Source organism: Ascoidea rubescens (assembly GCF_001661345.1).
Source record: "Ascoidea rubescens DSM 1968 unplaced genomic scaffold ASCRUscaffold_1, whole genome shotgun sequence".
NCBI classification, from domain to species: Eukaryota; Fungi; Ascomycota; class Saccharomycetes; order Ascoideales; family Ascoideaceae; genus Ascoidea; species Ascoidea rubescens.
Window position 1 is genome coordinate 456,863 of NW_017962913.1, and position 19,302 is coordinate 476,164.

General features: G+C 31.0%; 6 protein-coding genes and 1 non-coding gene across 7 annotated transcripts; 2 read left to right on the forward strand and 5 right to left on the reverse strand.

Annotated features, from left to right (window-relative positions):
* Positions 1-115: 115 nt before the first annotated feature.
* ASCRUDRAFT_5427 (uncharacterized protein) lies at positions 116-4,318 on the forward strand (the record flags this gene model as incomplete). The annotated part of the gene is made up of 1 exon (XM_020191143.1): positions 116-4,318. A coding segment is annotated over one exon (4,203 nt), but the record flags the coding sequence as incomplete, so codon positions are not given.
* A 196-nt stretch (positions 4,319-4,514) lies between these two features.
* On the reverse strand, positions 4,515-8,051 carry NHA1 (Nha1p). Its single transcript, XM_020195180.1, has 3 exons — positions 7,756-8,051; positions 5,023-7,516; positions 4,515-4,722 (listed from the first exon to the last, which is right to left on the reverse strand). The coding sequence occupies exons 1-3, from the start codon at positions 7,777-7,779 to the stop codon at positions 4,712-4,714; spliced, it is 2,529 nt and encodes an 842-aa protein (XP_020049742.1). The 5' UTR covers positions 7,780-8,051; the 3' UTR covers positions 4,515-4,711.
* A 200-nt stretch (positions 8,052-8,251) lies between these two features.
* Positions 8,252-8,974, reverse strand: GCG1 (gamma-glutamylcyclotransferase; the record flags this gene model as incomplete). Its single annotated transcript, XM_020189992.1, has 1 exon — positions 8,252-8,974. A coding segment is annotated over one exon (723 nt), but the record flags the coding sequence as incomplete, so codon positions are not given.
* Positions 8,975-11,050: 2,076 nt separating this feature from the next.
* Positions 11,051-11,503, reverse strand: ASCRUDRAFT_24099 (Boi family PH domain-containing protein; the record flags this gene model as incomplete). The annotated part of the gene is made up of 1 exon (XM_020189827.1): positions 11,051-11,503. A coding segment is annotated over one exon (453 nt), but the record flags the coding sequence as incomplete, so codon positions are not given.
* A 4,190-nt stretch (positions 11,504-15,693) lies between these two features.
* ASCRUDRAFT_t13 lies at positions 15,694-15,809 on the reverse strand. Its single transcript has one exon. It is a non-coding gene; the product is annotated as a tRNA-Ile (tRNA).
* A 121-nt stretch (positions 15,810-15,930) lies between these two features.
* Positions 15,931-16,540, reverse strand: MRP10 (mitochondrial 37S ribosomal protein mS37). Its single transcript, XM_020192225.1, has 2 exons — positions 16,298-16,540; positions 15,931-16,172 (listed from the first exon to the last, which is right to left on the reverse strand). The coding sequence occupies exons 1-2, from the start codon at positions 16,487-16,489 to the stop codon at positions 16,089-16,091; spliced, it is 276 nt and encodes a 91-aa protein (XP_020049745.1). The 5' UTR covers positions 16,490-16,540; the 3' UTR covers positions 15,931-16,088.
* Positions 16,541-17,444: 904 nt separating this feature from the next.
* ASCRUDRAFT_52292 (SIR2-domain-containing protein) lies at positions 17,445-19,296 on the forward strand (the record flags this gene model as incomplete). Its single annotated transcript, XM_020191094.1, has 2 exons — positions 17,445-17,760; positions 17,995-19,296. The coding sequence occupies 2 exons, from the start codon at positions 17,445-17,447 to the stop codon at positions 19,224-19,226; spliced, it is 1,548 nt and encodes a 515-aa protein (XP_020049746.1). The 3' UTR covers positions 19,227-19,296.
* Between the last annotated feature and the right edge of the window lie 6 nt (positions 19,297-19,302).

The following is a 19,302-nucleotide window of genomic DNA, read 5'->3' on the forward strand; positions in this document are numbered from 1 at the left end:
TAATAATAATAATAATAATAATAATAATAATAATAATAATAATAATAATAATAATAATAATAATAATAATAATAATAATAATAATAATAATAATATCAATACTGCTACTTCTAGTAAAAACAACTCTAATATCAATAATAACTCAAACAACATTGATACTCCTTTGAAAAAGAAAAAAAGATCACAAAACCTTAACTCATCTTCAAAAAAAAAATCAATCTCAACAATCACTTCCAATATTAATCAAATACCGCCTCCTGTTTTTCCAAATCCTCAACAATTGTTATTACAGCAGCAGCTGCTGCTGCTGCAACAACAGCAACAGCCTCTGCAATTTTCAACAACCCAAACAGTCCCAGCATCTGGTTATAATTTAATTCTGTTAAATAACTCTCAATCACAACCTCCTCAATCTTTAACACTGCAAAGCTTTCAAGAACAAAATATCAATCAATCCCAAAATCTGCAGCCTCTTTCTATACACCAAAATATACAGCAAACTTTGCAACAAAATTTACAGCAAAATATACAACAAAACATACAGCAAAACTTAAAACAATCCCTACAAACAAACGGTTTATTAATTCCTCAACCTACTCTAACAACTCCTTTATCTTCAACTTCACTCACTCCAAATTCAACTATTACAGCAACTGCTACTTTACCTCCACATTATTTCCAACAATTTCAGATCCTGCAACAATTTCAAAACTCAAACCAACAACAACAACAACAGCAACAGCAACAGCAACAGCAACAGCAGCAGCAACAAAAATTAATACAACAACAATTTTTACAAATACAATTGCAACAACAACTTCAATTACAGGCCCAGGTCGAGGTACAGGCACAAGTACAGGCACAAGTACAGGCACAGGCTGCTCATGCACAAGCCCAAGCTCAAGCTCAGGCTGCTGTACAAGCTCAAGCAAATGCTCAGTTCCAGGTAGCTCAGGCTCATGCTCAAGTCAATAATGCTCAAGTTCAGAATCAATTAAATTTAAATTATGCGCATAACCAGCAGCTTCAACAACAACAATTACCACAACAAATTCTGCAGCAAATGCATATATCCAATGATACTAACAAATTAAAAAGTCTAACACCACCATCATTAAATCCAACTCCCAATCTAACAAATCTTGTTTTACCCTCAAGTATTCCAAACAATTTCAATGATAGTAATGATAATAATATTAAAACTACCAACAACAATAATACTAATAAGGAAAATAACGATAATAGCAAAATAAATCAAAAAAATGTTAAAATTGATGAAAATAAGAACATGAGTAACGAAGAAATTAATAAAACAAAGAATATAGCCATTGGTGACAATAAAGGATCTAATGATAATCAACTTTCTGCATCCCAAAAAAATAATTTTGCATCACCCCAGCCTGGTAACAACTTGACTTATAGTCAGCAAATTATAAAGTTTTTGAGCAAGGAAACAAACGAAATCCCACAGTTTCTATTAAGCCCACCACTGGACTTCAATGTAGATGATCCAATAGATTCTGAAGGTCATACCACGTTACATTGGGCTTGTGCTTTAGGTAATACCAGATTGGTGAAAATTTTAATAAATAACAAAGCGAATCCTATAAAGCCAAACGTTTATGGATTGAATCCACTTTCAAGGTTAATTTCATTTAATAATTGTTATGAAAAAAGAGTATTTAAAGAAATATTTTTGAATCATCTTAAATGTTGTTTGGCTGTTGTTGATCAAAATAATAGATTGGTTTTACATTATATATCTGATTTATCAAAATTTGAAAATAAGTTTACAAGTTGTTTTTATTATTTCAAAGTAATATTTAAAGAAATAATAAATGAAAATAATATTAAGAATAATATAATATTCCAAAATTTAAAATATCAATTGCAGCAAACTCAACCGAATGTCATTTTAAATGATTTGGATGTTTACAACTCAATATTTTATCAAAATGCTAAAGATTCTTTTCTAAAATTTTTCTTGAATCACAAGGACTTAAAAGGAGATACACCGCTACACTTAGCAATATACGCTAAAAATCCAACTTTGATCAAAATTTTAGTTGCATATGGAACTGATTTATTGCTAAAAAATGCTAAAGGCGAGTTTCCAGAGAAAATGATTCAAGATTTAATAATGAATAAAGCTATAAACTTGACATTCGCTGAATTGAATCTTTTGATATTAAATCCGGGATTGATTCGTTTTGATGATGATGAAAATTTCTTTCCCAATGTTAAAAATGAACCTCAGTTTGTTCAGAATGAAACCCAATTTGTTCAAAATCAAGCTCTGTTAATTCAAAATCAAGCGCCATTAATTCAAAATCAAGTCCCACTAATTCAAAATCAAATCCCACTAATTCAAAACCAACCTCCATTAATTCAAAATCAAATTCCGTTGGTCCAAAACGAACTATCAGCTGCTAATAATATTCTTAAAACCGATGAACCTCAAAAATTGAACGATAACTCAGCTAAAGAGAATCTTCCAAATCCCGTTATAAACATTGCAACTATTCCACAAGATCAACCCATGAATCCAGTAACAGAGCTGATTTTCAAAGAAAATGAATTTAGTTTGATGGATGATAGTTTGGCAGAGTTGGCTCCAATGAAGAAAATAACGATCAATGATTCAAAACCTCAAAATAATCATACCAATAGTAATAGTGTTGTTGCAGAAAAGAAAAAGGATTTATTAGAAGTACCTACCAACAAATTTCATAATTCAAAACCACCAAAGTCAAAGAATGAAAAACAACTCGATGAAATTCCAGGAATCAGCACAGTTTCCAAAGATCGTAAAAATAATATTAGCTTCATCAATAATAGTAGAAATTCAAGTTTTGAGTTTCCAAAAATTATCGAAGTTACATATTCTGAAAAGCAGAACATCGAAAATAATGAAAATTTATCGTCTAATGAAGAGAGTAATCCATTTTCTCCATTGAAAAAAACAAAATTAAATGATAATACTGCACAAAATAAGTATTCATTTACTTCATTACAACCACCGGTTAATATCAGCAAGTCTAAAAAAAATAAATTTCTTGACAAAAAACAATCTGTGACCTCTGTGGAATCAACAAGCGTCAGGGATAGATTATCTGCTTTGCAGATAAAGCCAATGATTGGCAGCATGTTTGATTCATTGTATGAGTCTCAAGTTTCTCAATTAGAAACGCAAGATAAAGAAATTGAAAAATCTAAACAGTTTCTTGATATGATTGGTGTTGAAATTGAAACTATTAATAATCAGCTTCAAATGTATTTGAGTACCATTTATGTTAAACCAAATAGGGATATCAATGTCAACAAAGAGATTTTATTCAAAGAATCTACAGATTTGGTAACATTTGAGAATGAACTAGATAATGAAGTTAGCGCCTTTGAAAAGCAGTTGGCAATGCAAAATTTTAAACTCAGTGCGATACTAGAAAGGTCGCAATGTAAATTACTAGCAGATTTAGTTATGGTAGAAGAATCAAAATTAATGGAAACAGAAAATCAAGATAAACAACAAACGATAAAACTAACACCAGATGCTCTGAGAACTCCAGTCAAGACCGAAAGGTTGCCCATTGAGCAGAGTACTGTTATTAAAACTAGACCATTCAAATTACCTTTACCAAACAAAGAAAAGATCACAAATGCTGATAGTATGATGTATGGGGGTTTGGCAATCAATAATAGTTTAAATGCTCAAAACTTTAACACAATGACCCCCCAAAGATCCAGTAGTCCGTTGAAAGTACCTTCTAGTTCAGCTACAATTTCAACATACTCTCCTTCAGTGAATGAAAACAATAATATGAGAGAAGATTATGATAGTTTTGCTAATAGACTTAAGTTGTCAATTCAATTAACATTATTGCAGATATCAAGAAGACAAAAGTTGCAGAAAATCATTAGTTTTATAAATGAAGGAAACATAAGCAATAAAATGAATTCTTACAGGAAATTGATAGCAACTGCAAGTGGCCTAGAGATTGACACTATTGATGACTTAATTGATGGTATTGAAGAGGTCCTAATGGAAGATAGTAACGAGGATAAAATGGATATAACTGGGAAAACCAACCAGGAAAATTTGATTCTTCGAGATTCGGCTCTTGTTGATGATACTAATTCTAAATTAACTTATATTAATCCAATCAACTTCAGTAATAATGACGGGAGCGTTATTCTGAATAATTCTATGAAGAATGTTGAAGATAATGACACTAATATGAAAGACAATGATTCAACTATGAATAATATGATTGCAAATGCTGATTCAAGTACCATTGATGGACACTTGATCAAAACTTGATGCCTTTTTTTTATTTTTTCTTCTCTATATGTACTTTTTTTTTGTTTATTTCTATATTTTTTTTTTGATGCTTTTTTTGTGTCTATCATATTAGAATGTTTTTTTTTCATTTTTACTTTCATTTCATTTTACATATTTTTCTAGATTGAGTTGTTATTTGTTCATTGTGCACTTTAAAATTCAAGCTTTTGCATTTTTTAACATAGTTTTGTAATGCTTTTTGTAGTTTTTTATTTCGATTTTTGAACCTAGAGGCAAATTTGCAATTCCATTACACTTTGTTGAACTACTGATAAATTCTTCAAACCTAAGTTGTTTATATCCAAACAAAAACAGCTTATATTTTCAAGCTAATATTGTACAACTTCTGTGCTCAACTGTCTTTTTCACTATTCACCAAATTGCTTTATGTTTTTTTGCAATGTTAGTTTGATTCAACAAGGTAATGTAGTAAAAAGAGAAAATTAAATTAAAAATTAAATTAAAAATTAAATTTTATTATCGATTTTTTTTACTAAACTAAATCTTCGCAAGAAAAAAGATAATAATAAAAGCTAAATAAATAAATTTAAATAAATTTAAAGAAAATATAGGCAATTAAAAAGCAAGAAAGAAATAAAAACAAGATGAAATCTGAGTAATGAATATAACCATATTGTAAAAAGAAAAAAACTAAATAAAAAAAAATTGAAATTATCACTTACTTTTAAATCTCAAACTTCTTTCAAAAGCACTAACAACTTTTTTGCTGCTAGAGTTTGAAGGTTTTGGTATAGTTGGTTCTTCGTCGTCAGCTTTCCTAGGTACATCGACCTTGCCTAAAGCTGCCAATCTTCTTTTCTTTTCAATTTCAGTTTCTTCATTATCAGAATTCGCATTGAAAGAATTTTCTTTGGGATCAATTTGAGAATTTAACAAAGAATTATCAGAAATTGGTGGTTTTTCAACTTTATTTGAAGCATCTAAAGAATCTGAAGTGTTATTAGATTTAGTGGTTTTCAAACCAACAACAGCCAAAGCCTTATTGGTCATGCCTATTAATGAATTTCTGCGAGGTTTTTGAGGTAAATTGCTTTCATGCTCGTGGATTCTATATCTTCGTATAACCTCTCCTTGCGAGTTTTCAACTAATAATTCATCATCTAATCTAAATGCATAAAGTGTATGATGTGGCTTGTTTTCCTTTGAATTTGATATTGATTGATTAATTTTTGATAATTTTGAAGTCAATTTTCCCAAGTCAGAGTTTTCGTTATCTTTTTCTTCTGTATCACTAGAAGAACTGATTTTTGTCAAACTAAAAACAGTTTGCAATCTATTTTGATTGATTTCAGTACCCTCATGTTTTATTAAAGCTTCGCTTACAACTTCACCAGTGTTGTCTTCAATTATCACTTTACTTCCTTCTTGATATACTGTTGATAGATGTTTATTTGAAGTTTCTGTTGTATCATTTTGTGATTTCAACTCATCAACAACTGTTTGTATAACATTAGAAGTTGAATTGAAGTTATCGGTATCTCTTTCATTTTCTTTTGATTTTTCTGAACCAATTTTGATTTGTTCATTTTTAATCCTATTTTCACCTAAATTAAATTGTAATTCGTCAGGTCTTTCTTTCTTGGTTTTGTTGCGATTTCTCTTTTTTCTTCTTTCCATCCCGCCAGCAGGTTTTGCAGGAATTCCACTAGTTTCAACGTTGGTTGAAACCCTTGATATAATGTTTGAACCATTCTTGTTATTAACTCTAGTATTTTGAGCATCATGGGTATCAATTCGATGCAAAGAAAATGAACGACCATTTTTTTCTAGTTTTGGTAAACGATTTATCCAGGATTGCCCATTGCCTTCAGTTGTAGCGGTAGTAAATGATAAAGATAGAGACATTGTATTTAGATGCCTACCAAGGGTTAATACGGCGACTGAAGAACCATGAATAATAATCGAAGTAATTATTATAAAAGTGACAATTGGCCAAATACAAGCAATTAATTGGTAATGTTTTGAGCCCTGAATAGGTAACACAGCTAAAGGAGTAGATTCTTCAGTTTGATCAGCTTCTAATTCACTTCTAGCTAAGATAGCAGCAAAAACAGCACCAACACCAATTGGACCAAAATGACCACAAAATAAAGCTTCTCTCCAGGTTTTGATATCAGGGACTATAGGTTTTATCATTAAAACACTTGGAATACGACGTAAAAAGATGACCACTACGGCTAAAATAATTAATCTCCAAATATCTGTTCCAATTTCAGAATTATTAAATTGTGGCCAGGGAATGATGGCACCAAAATAAACAAAATAAGACAAATTTAATAATAAGTCAATAACAGTAGATACATGAGATTCTTCAGTCTTTTCAGCAAACCAACCATCCCAAGCAAAAGCAGAACCAGCGGCAAAGGATACTAATAAATCGTCGACACCAAGCATCGAGCCAAAGCCTGCAGACATAACAGCTAAAAAAATATAGATAGCTAAAAAAGATTCTCTGTCAATTAAATTATGATTTTCGGCAAATCTTACAGTAATTCTTCCAACATAACCTATGGCAATACCGAATACACAGCCAAATATACATTCATAGAGAACAGAAACACAGACCCACTCTTCAACTATTTCGCCTGCATGACCATGATGGATTATTAAGAATAGGGATAAATAAATGAAAGGAAATGCTAAACCATCATTGCAACCAGATTCGGCAGATAGTAAATTTCTTAAATGTCCAGGAACTCTTTCAGCAAATTTTCCCTTACCAACAACAGCAGCAGATAAAACAGGATCAGTTGCAGTGGTACAAGCAGCAACCAATAAACTTTCAGGAAAATTCAAACCTGGGATCAATAACCAAATAAACAAACCAACAACTAGCCAGCCAATAGTCATTACAATCAAAAGTAATAAAGTCACAGACAACCAGTGTTTCTTCATGTATTTGGTTGGCAATTCAACGGCCACAGCAAAGATTTGAATCACAAGAACAATTCTTGAAAGCTCTAAAGTTATGTAATCTGAGTTGCCCCAGGTTGTGGGAGAAAACCAATTGAGACAGTGAGGGCCAACAATTAGCCCAAATATGGATGCAACATTTGCTTCACCAATATATAATTTTTCTTTGAAAAATAATGAACATAGAGAAAAAACAGCACCAAAGACAGCTAAGACAGCATAGGCGATATGAGCTTGTGTAATCTGAAAACAAAACAAAAAATTCAAAGTTGATAATTATAATATTTTATTAACAATAGAAATAATAACCCAAATCATATAAAAATTTGGTGATTATTAATCACTAGCAAGTTAAAAAAGAATAAATAGTTAGTAAGATTGCTGTTTAGTTGTAAAAGTAGAAGCTTAAAAAAGAAAGCTAAGAAATACCAAGAAATACCAAGAAATATCAAGACAATACCAAGAAATTTAATGATACATACATTTAAATGTTCCCAAACAGCCATGCAATATTTTCTTGTAAGTTTGGAGTTTTTTTCTTTGGAGTTTTGTTTTCCAATAGTAATATGAAATAGTAATATGAAGAAGTTGTAATCTTTAATATGAATTTAAGTATTTTATAAATAGGAATCTTTCTACTGTGATATGCAACAGTTTAATCCATGTATTATTTTGAATGTAAGCACTTGCCTTTGGAAATTTGAAAATCAAAAACTTCGAGAAAGAGACAAGGAGAAATCAAAAAACAGACAATATAATACAGTAATTCGATCCTATGTGGTATTGATATATGTATTTTGTAATCTATAAAAGTGTAATGAAGCCTTGAAGGTTTTAAAAAAAATAAACAACTTCAAAAGAAAAACCAAAATCAAAATCAAAGCAACAGCTAAGGAAACAAAAGCACCACCACTTTTGTTCCACTCCAATGGGTCTTCAGCTATGCAGGCACAAAAGCAGATGCTGCAACATCTGCGTGACGCTTTCGGCTAAATCGGCAATGTACGGATCGTCGGACCGGTGCAGTGCGGAATCGATGGTGAGAATTGCACGGCGTAGAGAAAGGAGGTAGTCCGGGTTCGGGCCGCTCAATCCAGCAGAGGAAACAATAACCTTTGCTGTGTCGGCAAGAGCTTCAGGTCCAATGAAGGAGGTGTTGTCGATGGTAGCAATGTAGATCAACGAGTTGATGATATACTTTCCGCTGTCTTTGTTGAAAGGCAATTTTCTGATTTCCTCCATGGCCTGGTGTCTCTCAGCATCGTCTTTGAATTTACTGCTCTCCAACTCAATCTCAAACGATAGGTTATGTGCAGTATATCCGTCTTGCTCTCTGATATCTAAATACTTAGTCACCTCTTTGGCATGTTCTTTGGGGATATAATAGGCAACAGCCCAGACCTCTAAATCTCTTTCACTTAGTTCACTCACATTTTTGATCTGGGTTTTGGTCACGTTTTCGTTTTTACCGGCATCATTCCTGTTGTAATACTCCAAAAAATCAATGTGAAATTTTTTATTTTCTTTGATGTCTTTTAATGATATTAGAGTCACAACTCTTCCAGGTGATTCTGGGGTACCTCTATGATCTGACGAACTTTGAAAAAACCTTCTTGAAAAACCGTATATCTTTCCCGAAACTCTGTAGAGCGTATGTGGTGGAGGTTTAAATATTAGTGAGCCATACCCAACCACCCATAGTGCTCTCTTATTGTTTTCTATTGTCATTTTTTACTAGGACAAGAAATACGATATTGGAGTATTTTGATGTTGCTGTCAATAGAAGTGATGTTATATCAAGCTGTTATATCAGGTATGTTGGAAAGAAATTGCATAAACATGTCAGGAGCACGTGTCAGTCAACAAACCACAGTTGTGAATATATCGTTCTATCCAGAATACGGTTCAATTTCGGTAGTTTAATTTGGGCTGGCGGTAATGAAGGAATTGAGATATAATCAATTTTTTATTACCCAGTAGATCTGAATAGATGCCATACAATATCGGGCAATGATTTTGAAAATTAGGACCTGGAAGGATAAATAAAACCAGGTTCCATTAAAAAAATTTCTTTCAAAGTTTGAAGCACCATTATTGACTTTAACGTTGAGTTCAAAAGAACAAAATCTAGTTTTGGTGTTAAAACAGATTAAATAGTAGATGTTTTTCCTTTTTTATTTGTTAGAATAAAATGATTTCCAATTGCATTTTTGATGATCTAGTTACTAAAGAGATTTATCTATTCACCAAACCAAAATATTTTTAGCCTTAAAATTAGCTCACGTTCAAATAATTTTGTTTTAAACTTGAAGGAGATAGTAAATCTGCTGGTATTAAATGTTTCGAGGTTGTTTTTTCATCCATTTAGGAGTTTCACAAAAAAATTTATTTGTCTACATCAACAACAAACTTTAAAACAAATGGATATCTGATAACTTTATTTTTTTTATCAGTTATCAAAAAATCTAATCTACAATTGTCAACAAAAAATGTTAACGGTAAAAGTATGAAGTTTCAATCAAAAAACCCAATTTTCCGATTAATGTTAAGCCAGCTTTTATATTTGAACAAATTGAGTTTTATTGTGTCTATAATTTAACAAAAAGTCCAGTTTTTGCCTATTAATATATAAAAAGATATTTAGTTGTTGAAATGTTTGATTTTAATGATCTTTTAAAGTGGTTAAAAATCATTTATTCAAAGATAAATGAAACAATAACTTGAATAATATCATCCAAAATTAAAATTAAAATTAAAAAATCAAAAGGAGAGACTGGTTAAAATTAAGAAAAGAGAACATATACAACAAAAAAGCGAAATAAATTCAAATTGATATAGTAGTTAAACCTAATTTATATTTTTTTTGAACAAAGCATAATGAAATAAATAGTTAAATCCCAAAATAAAGTTACATACAAAAATATATCCAAAACAAAAAAAGCTAATTAATAAATGGGAATTGAAAGTTCATTTGGGAAAAAAATTCCTAAAAAAAGGAGAAAGTGAAGAAAATAGAATAAAATAAAATAAATAAATAAATAAATAAGTAAATAAAAACATAGTGGAAATATAACAAGCAAATTAGTAGAAAAACAGCAATAACAACGAAAATAAAACAAATAAAATAATAAAAATAAAAATAAAAATAAAAATAAAAATAAAAATAAAAATAAAAATAAAAATAAAAATTAAATTAACAAAAATAAAAAAATAAATTTAGATTGAACTAAAAAACAATAAAATAAAGTGTTCTTAGTTAAAAGTTAGTTGCAAGGTCAAATAATTTGAAAAAAAATTACCAGTAAAATATTCCAACTGAAAAATAGTATTTCATAACAATCAAAAACATTATTGATGCACCATAGAAAAACAAATAATTTAGATCATATTATTTTTATTGATTTTATTGTAAGAATTGGCATTTCCAGATTTAGCAATGCTATTGTGTCTCAAGTCAGAATTTGAAACTTGTTCATGATCAACAGCCGTTTTGGGAGAGGAAGGTGAGCTTGGATATATTCCAGCTGCCATTAAAAATGGTGATTGAAAACCTACTGAATCATGTGTAGTTCCAACCTTAGGCGTAGAGTTATGAGAAGTAGTAGATGTGGTTGGTGTTTGATGAGGAACAGAATCAACAGATGATAATTCATTGGGTGATAACGAAGAAGAACCTGACTTAGGTTGTTCCAGAAAATCTTCTGTCAATGTGTTCGCACCTGGCTGTATAAATCCTTTTGCTTTGATTAACTCTTCTCTTTGTCTAGCATTTTCTCTAGCCTTTGCTAATAATTCTTGGGCTTTTTGTAGAGTAACAGTAGGAGTAACGCAAGAACTGACAATTGGGATGGACTCATCTAAATCAATTGTTGCTTTCATCAATGCAGCCATCCAACCTCTCATCTCTTCTTTAGTATCAACCGCAAAATAATGGACTTTTGGCTGAGTAAAAGTTAAGCCTTTCTTATAACCTGGGGCAGGAGGAACTAATTTGAAACAATATCTGCCCTGTCCGGTTGTGGCAGCATACAATGCAACAAATTTATCATCATCTCTTGCAGGTAATACTTTATGGGCCGTAATATCAATCAATCCTTTCTCTTTTGTGTCTTTCATAGAACCAAAGTAAGACAATCTTGTATGATTCAAAGTAAAAAATCTAGTTTTCCATGGACCTACAGCACTGGAACCCTTTTTGCTCATCCAGCCAGAATGGTCGGCAGTTCTCAGAGCTTCTTCTGGATCAACTCTTCTAATACCTTCTTGGAAAGCAGAAGTTTGTTTTTTGGTTTTTTTGCCTGTTTGTGAAGTTTTGGCATTTCTTACTTCTCTTACTCTAAATGAGTCAGAGCTTGATGTTGGGGCGGTTTTAATGGTTGCAGAAGGTCCTACACTTCCTGAAGTATGTGCATGAGGTAGCTTTTTCTGATGAGAAGTATCGATTTCAATAATTTTATCCTTCTTGGAATTCAAATCATCTTTTTTAAATTTTTGATGATGTGTAGATAATGATCTTTGAGTTTGACTAATTGAATTTTTCTTTGCTAATTCACTGTTATTTTCCTTGGCAGAAACTGATCGTTTTTTGAACTGCGGTTTAAACTTTTGTAATGGAGACTTTAGAGGAGATTGTGGAGGCATAGGAATTGGAGATACCATAGTGCTGCTCTGTTTGGAAGGTGACTGATTTCGTGTTTTTTCTGAAGAAATTGGAAATTCATCATTTTTTGTAACTGGTGTCGATTCCCATGGATTTCTTCCTGGATCCAAAGTGCGTTTTGAACTTTCACTTTCATCAGGGATTTTTTGACCTTCAGGATTAGCTTTTCCAGCTTTGTTTACAAAGGATAATCTGTTGTAATTTGATAGTGAATCGTTATCATTTGAACCAGCTATTGAAGCATTTTCAGGGAACTTAGTGATGCTTGGTGTGTAGGAATCCTCAGTAGAAGAATCATTAAAGTAAATTGAAGAGCTAGGTCTTGTGTTGATTGGATCAACCGCCAATAGTGATGTTTTGTTGAACTCATTTGCCAAGGAATCTATTGTTGGAAAATTTGTATCCTTTCCATTTGATTGTTTGATCAGTTGTGGCGAGCCTTGGTTTGAAAAAGATTCTATGGGGATTACAGGACTGTATTGATTATTTGTATTGAGTTTGAGTTGCAATTTGGGTTGATTTCCTGATTTATTTGGATTAATGTTATAATATTTTTGATTAGCATAGGGTGAGTTGAAGAGGGTATTTGAATTTTTGGGGGATTTAATTGTCTTTTGGTGAACAGAATATAGAGCTGGTTCATTGTTATAAATATTCATATCTAGTTCAGTCGCAGATCTGGATCTTCTTCTTGTGTGAGTTGGCTTTTTATTTGAATTTTCGGGGGAAACTAAGGGTGGTGCCATTAGTTCGGAATTTTTATTAGCTTTATAAGGAGAATCAAGCAAAGGTAAAGAAGGATTTGAGGAATAAACGTAAGGTAGGTTCATTTCAAACTTTCTCTTTTGATCAGCGGCTTGTTTTAATACCTCAATTTCTTTGTAAATTTCGAATCTTGTGCCAAAAGAAGATATATCCAATTCTTTTAAATAGCTTAGTTCTAATTCTAACAATATTGGGCCAGTTATTTTATGTTGTAAGAATTTTGAGCAAACATCTTTATCGAAATTTAAAAATTTGAAATAGTTTGAAACTTGTTCCGAATCCCAGGATTCAACAAAAATTGGATTTAAATCATTTGGGATTTCGTCATCTTCGTAATCCTCTTCATTATCCAAAGAGCTTGAGTCATTGTTTGTTGCAGAAGTGTCAAGTTCTTTAATTTGTTTATCTATTTTTGATTCTATAGAGTCATTGTTTAGACCATTAGAATTAATTGTAGAAGAATGGGGTTTATTTTGGCTTTCGTTATTGTTATCTTTATCGTTTTGGTGTTCATTTTCATTTTCATCTTGGATATTATTTAAATGGATGTCGTTATTTATGACTTTTTTGGGAGAATTGATTGGAGAGCTTAGAGAAGAATTTGAATTGAATTCTTTTAGCGCTTTATCAATATCAGTCATTGTTGCATGGACAGAGGATTCTCTATCTGCTGGATTTAATTTAGTTGAGGATTTGTTTGAGTTTCTGTTCAGAGACTTGTTTGAATTTCTATTTGATGGATTGTTGATTGAGTTGGAAGATATTGAAGTTTTTTTGCTTGAGTGTCTTTGAAGTTTTGAGTTGTTGCTGCTTGAGTGCAGATGATGAACAGAGTGGTTGATTTGGTTGTTTGTATTGATGGGATTAAATTGGTTATTGTTGTATTGGAATTTCTGTTGCTGTTGTTGTTGTTGTTGAATTTGAGAATAAGGGTATTTATTGTTGGCGTTAAAATTGTTTATAATGGAGGAGACATTTTTGTTATCATTGATATTATTTGTAGGATCTATAATTTTGGTTTTGTTATTGATGGTATTGTTTGGATAAGAATTTGGAGTTTTTCTTGATCTTGATCTTAGTAGGTTTTTCTTTTGTTGATCAGTTAGATAAGAGTCTATTGATTGGGTGAAGGACTTTGGGTATAAGCCAGCTAAACCAGTGGTCAAGTTTTTTCCCATGTACCAACCATCATTGAAGCTTCTGTCATCAGCTATAATTTCGATTTTGTCACCAGGGTTTAAAGTTAATTCGTCATCTAGTCTTGCGTTGAATTGTTTAATTACGGTGTACAAGTTTGATTGCTGTAATTGGGGTTGAGGAGGCAAAGAGGGACGAGGTTGGATTGGGATTTTGTTTTGAAATTGGAATTTGTTTTGAAGATGATTTGAATGGTTATTATGGGAGTGAGGGTGAGATTGAGAAGAGTTATTAATGTTATTGTTATTTGGAGTAGGAGGATAATTGTAATAATTTTGGTTATTATTTGGGGATGAGTTGGTATAAGGGTTGTAGTTATTATACATTTTTTTTTTGGGTAGTAAAAATAGAAGATAGATGAATTATAAGAGTTATGAGAATATTTAAGAAACTTTTGTTGTAGAAAAATTCATTAAAAGAAATGTAGATAACAGATTAAAATAACAGATAATTAGTAAATAAAAAAATTAAAATAAGTAAATGAGAGCAAGATTAATTATTATTTGTTCTTTATTGGAGTATTTTGTATTTTTCCTTTTCCTTTGGTATAGAAATCTTTGATATATTATATTAAATTAAATTAATATAATATAATGGTAGGAAAAGATGGTTATATTATGTTATATTATATTATATTATATGATAATGTATTATCTGATATGATTTGATTTGATTTGATTTGATATAATACGATATAATGTGATTTAATAAGATATAATATAAATTGACTGTGTCTGTAAGTATAAAAATGAGTAGATTAAATTGACAAAACGCAGAATTTATTGTTAGGAATGTTTTAAAATAAATGAAAGATTGCCGAATTAGATTATTGACAATAAGTGATATAAAGATGAAATTAATTGAAATTTGATAAATTTTAATATAAAATAGTTGATTTTGATGTTTTGTTCAACGAGTTTTTTCTCTTTTAATTAAAAATAAAAGATAATTAAAAGTATTGATTAATTAAGATTGTTTTATTGTATTTTATTTTGTTTTATCACTCTTTTTTTTGAATAATTTCTTTTTTGATTTTTGCTTATTCAAGGTTTTTTTTCCTTTTCCTTTTCCTTTTCCTTTTAGGATTGAATGTATATGATTTCAGTATCAAATTTGTTGTTGCTTGAATGACAAATGTAGAGGAAAACTGAAAAAAATAACAAAATAAAGAAATAAAACGTAAAAAAAATTCAGAAAAACGAATCAGATGAATCAAAAAAGGTTTTATAAGGTGAGATGGGAGAGAGATCCAGAAAAAGTAACTTGTTTTGGTGCACTGAAACTATTTTTGAGCTGTTATGAGTTAAAATGAAATGATTAACGGATGCAACGATAAACAGAACTAAGAAAAGAGAGGAAAAGCACTATTCAGTTTCTTACAGAGAAAAAGAAGCTCTATGTTTTACGCTGGTTATGTTAAGAGGCTCGAAGCGACAGAGATGCCCGAGCCAATTCGAGCCCTGCTGTCGATTCAGCTGCTTCTGAAGAACATCCCATTCAGAGACAGCGGCTCGTCAGCACCTTCGAATGCTCTAACGCGTGACATAGCCCCGTCTGCACAGGAGATATCCCGTCAGGCATCCGCTAAACAGCTGCTCCATCGCCAAAGTCACGTCGTACTGCCCCGCCACAAAAGAACACTGGTGCTGCACTGACCAAACAGTCTCACATGACAATGGTTAGACGCACGAGCGCTGATCGAACGCGTTGTGCGCGTAAAGCACACCGCAGTGCAGTGCGCTAGCGTGCACCCAAACCCAAGCGCTGACTACAGTTAGAGATAGCAAAAAAAGGTATTTGCTCTAGGAGGGGATCGAACCCACGACCGTCGCGTTACTTAACGGACCGTGACATTGTGATAAACGTCGATGAACGATTATAAGCACGAAGCGCTTACCTCTGCGCCACAAGAGCAAATCCTTGATCGTCAAATTACTGATTTTGTCAGTTGCAAACAAGCTATAGCATCTTGTTTATTATACAATTTTATTTCTGTTTTTTCTACAGTTGATCAAAAAAAAAAAGAAATCGACTAGTTTCGTTAGGAAATTGAATATAAATAGCATTGAATATAATAAAATTATCATTAGTAAAGAAAAATAAAAACTCACTGTCATCCCATTTGAAATAGCCAATAGCAAATGCTATATACAAAAATGTTATATACACAAAATGAACATTCATTCAAAGTATCTATCCTTTGTAATAACCACTGATTTTGGGATATAAACGACCTGCGTGATAATTGATAGGTGATTTAACTGGAGCTGGTGGTTTCTAGTATCATATCAATTTGTTAGTTGTCGTCTTTTGGGTTCATTTATTACCTTTTTTTTATAGACAGATTCTCTTTATCATACCGCCATCAGTAATGGAAAATAATGGCAAATAATTATACTTACATATGTCTCCATACAAGACGTCAAATCAGTTTGCAAAGAACTGCAAACCGTCGACCCTTCACCATTAGATGCCCAACAATTTAGCAATGCAGACATCATAACAATACACTTATTAGGTTCTTTCACCTGAGCAAGAGGCTTTCTGACCTTTAGTCTTGGTAATGGAGGCAATCTTGTTGGTTTGTTTGCCATTTGAAATATCCTAATTCACGTATATCTGCACAATCAATGTTTCAACATCAGCGAAAAATTTATCTTCCTGTTCATTTTTCATTTTCCATCGCTTTTCTCTAAAATGTATCTCCAAACTTACCCGGCCTTCTCTCCCTCCTGAAACCACTGTGCTGGATTCTTCCCTGCTTATCTCTCTTTTCTTTTTCCCTTTCCTGCTGTCTTTCTGCTGCTTCCCTCATACATATTCAAATATAAAGAAAATTTTACACACCTTCTTTGCCTTTTCCAATTTAGTCCGGCTTACTTATCATATTCATCATCCATCAATCTATTATTTTTTAAAAATCCAAAAAAATTTATTTTTTTTTATTTTTTTTTGCTTGTTATATTTCTATACATCTTCTATTCAGTTTAATTTTTTCAGCTTTTGAAAAAAATTATTTCCTTAATTTTTAATCACTTTAACCCCTGTCCAATCAAAACCCTTTCAAACTACTCATTTTAAAAAAATTTAATCAATCAATTTATCTCCTTAATTCATTTATTTTGAACATGTATGTATTAGTCCGTATTATAAATTATCTCATCCCGTTGGAATTTTTCAATTTAACATTTTTCCCGATTTTTAACGATTTTTTAAACAATATTTCTTATTTTCCCTTATTTTTAGTATTTATTTTTCGATAATTTTGTTATAAAAATTATTTTTTATTTCGACATTTATTATTATTTATTGATATTTTTTTATCTTTTTTTTTTATCTCTTTTTTTTATTTTATTTAAATAAAATAAAAAAAAAAATTAACCAAATTAATTAATTTCATTTATTAACTTATTTTATTTTATTCATATAATTAGCTAATATTTATATTTATATTTATAATAAAAATCAAAACAATAATAATAATAATAATAATAATAATAATAATAATAATAATAATAATAATAATAATAATAATACAAACGCTTAAAAATGCTAGAAGACAGTTTCCTGGTACTAAAAGTTAATCATGCTCCCCCAGATTTATACAATAATAGAGCTTCAAAGATCCAAAAAGTTCTGCATTCCTCTATAAATTCAATTCCAAAACGTTCTTCGTCTGCTAATTTAAATTCAATCCCCAAATCAAATGGTACCGTTATAAATAATACAAATAACAATAATAACAATAATAATAATAATAATAATAATAATAATAATAATAATGACTCAGATTCTGATAAGAGTTTTTCCTCGGATGAACACTATGCCAATAATATATCAAATGATAATAATAATAATAATAATAGTAATAATAATAATAATAATAGTAATAATAATAATAATAATAATAATAATAATAATAATAATAATAATAATAATAATAATAATAATAATAATAATAATAATAATAATAACAATAATAACAATAATAACAATAACAAATCAAATGCTAGCTTGAAGAACAAAAATGAAAAACAAAACGAAAAATCAAACGAAAAATCAAACGAAATTATATATAACGCTCCGTTTTCTAAAGAAGACAGTGAAAGAGCTAGAAACCACCTTAAAACTGAGGGCTCAATGTCCTTTTTAGATCAATATTTACCCAGTCGTGCTTCTGGTGACGATATTGTCAAAATAATCATGTTATTAGGATTTTATCCCTCTGATATTAAAGATTATAACAATGAACAACATATTTTACACTTAATCAAATGTTTGCAAAAAGCCATGAATAAGGTGTTAACATCAAGAAATCGCTTGAATAATTTTAGTACAATTGATAACTTTGTCACAAAATTATTAAATGCTAAAAAAGTCCTAGTATTAACAGGAGCAGGAATTTCCACATCATTAGGTATTCCTGATTTTAGATCTTCAAAGGGTTTTTATTCGAGATTAACTAATTTAGGGCTAAGTGATCCCCAAGAAGTATTTGATTTAAATACTTTTCATTTGGACCCAACTATTTTCTACTCGATCGCTGATATGATTTTACCACCAAACAACATTTTCACTCCACTACATGCTTTCATCAAGATATTACAAGATAAGGGGAAATTATTAAGAAACTATACACAAAATATCGATAATTTAGAGAGCATCGTCGGAATAAATCCAGATAAACTAATCCAATGCCATGGATCATTTGCGACTGCGACATGCCAAACATGTGGCTATCAAGTAAAGGGTTCTTTGATATTTGATGACATCAGAAAGAAAAATTTAGCTATTTGTGTTAGATGCGAAAAAAAGAGAAATGAGCTATTAGACAACGCAAGATCAATGAAACCGTCTTTTGGGGTTATGAAACCCGACATAACGTTTTTCGGCGAAGCCTTACCAGAAAGATTCCATGATTATTTGAAAAAGGATATTAAAGATTGTGATTTGTTAATCTGCATTGGAACATCGTTAAAAGTTGCACCAGTCTCTGAGATTGTTAACAAGATTCCTGAGGATGTTCCTCAAATTTTGATCAATAGAGATGAAGTGAAACATTGCCAATTCGATATCAATTTATTAGGGTATTGCGATCAAATTATCTGCTACATTTGCGATAAATTAGGATGGAAGATACCCCATGAGAAGTACAATTCGATATTGAATAGTGGATTGGAGGTTGTAACACTTAATAGCGAGACTGGCACCTACGAGATTACAGACGAGAACCAAAGACGCGAGAGAGCATTGAAGGAAGAGGAAAACGACGATGAGGACGACGAAGACGAAGACGACGACGACAGAGAGAATGACTCTGACAGTGACTAGCACATAGACAGTAGCTTAGTACAGCGATAGAATATAGAAACAGCATTCAATCGATAGTTTTAAGAGAACAAGCAGC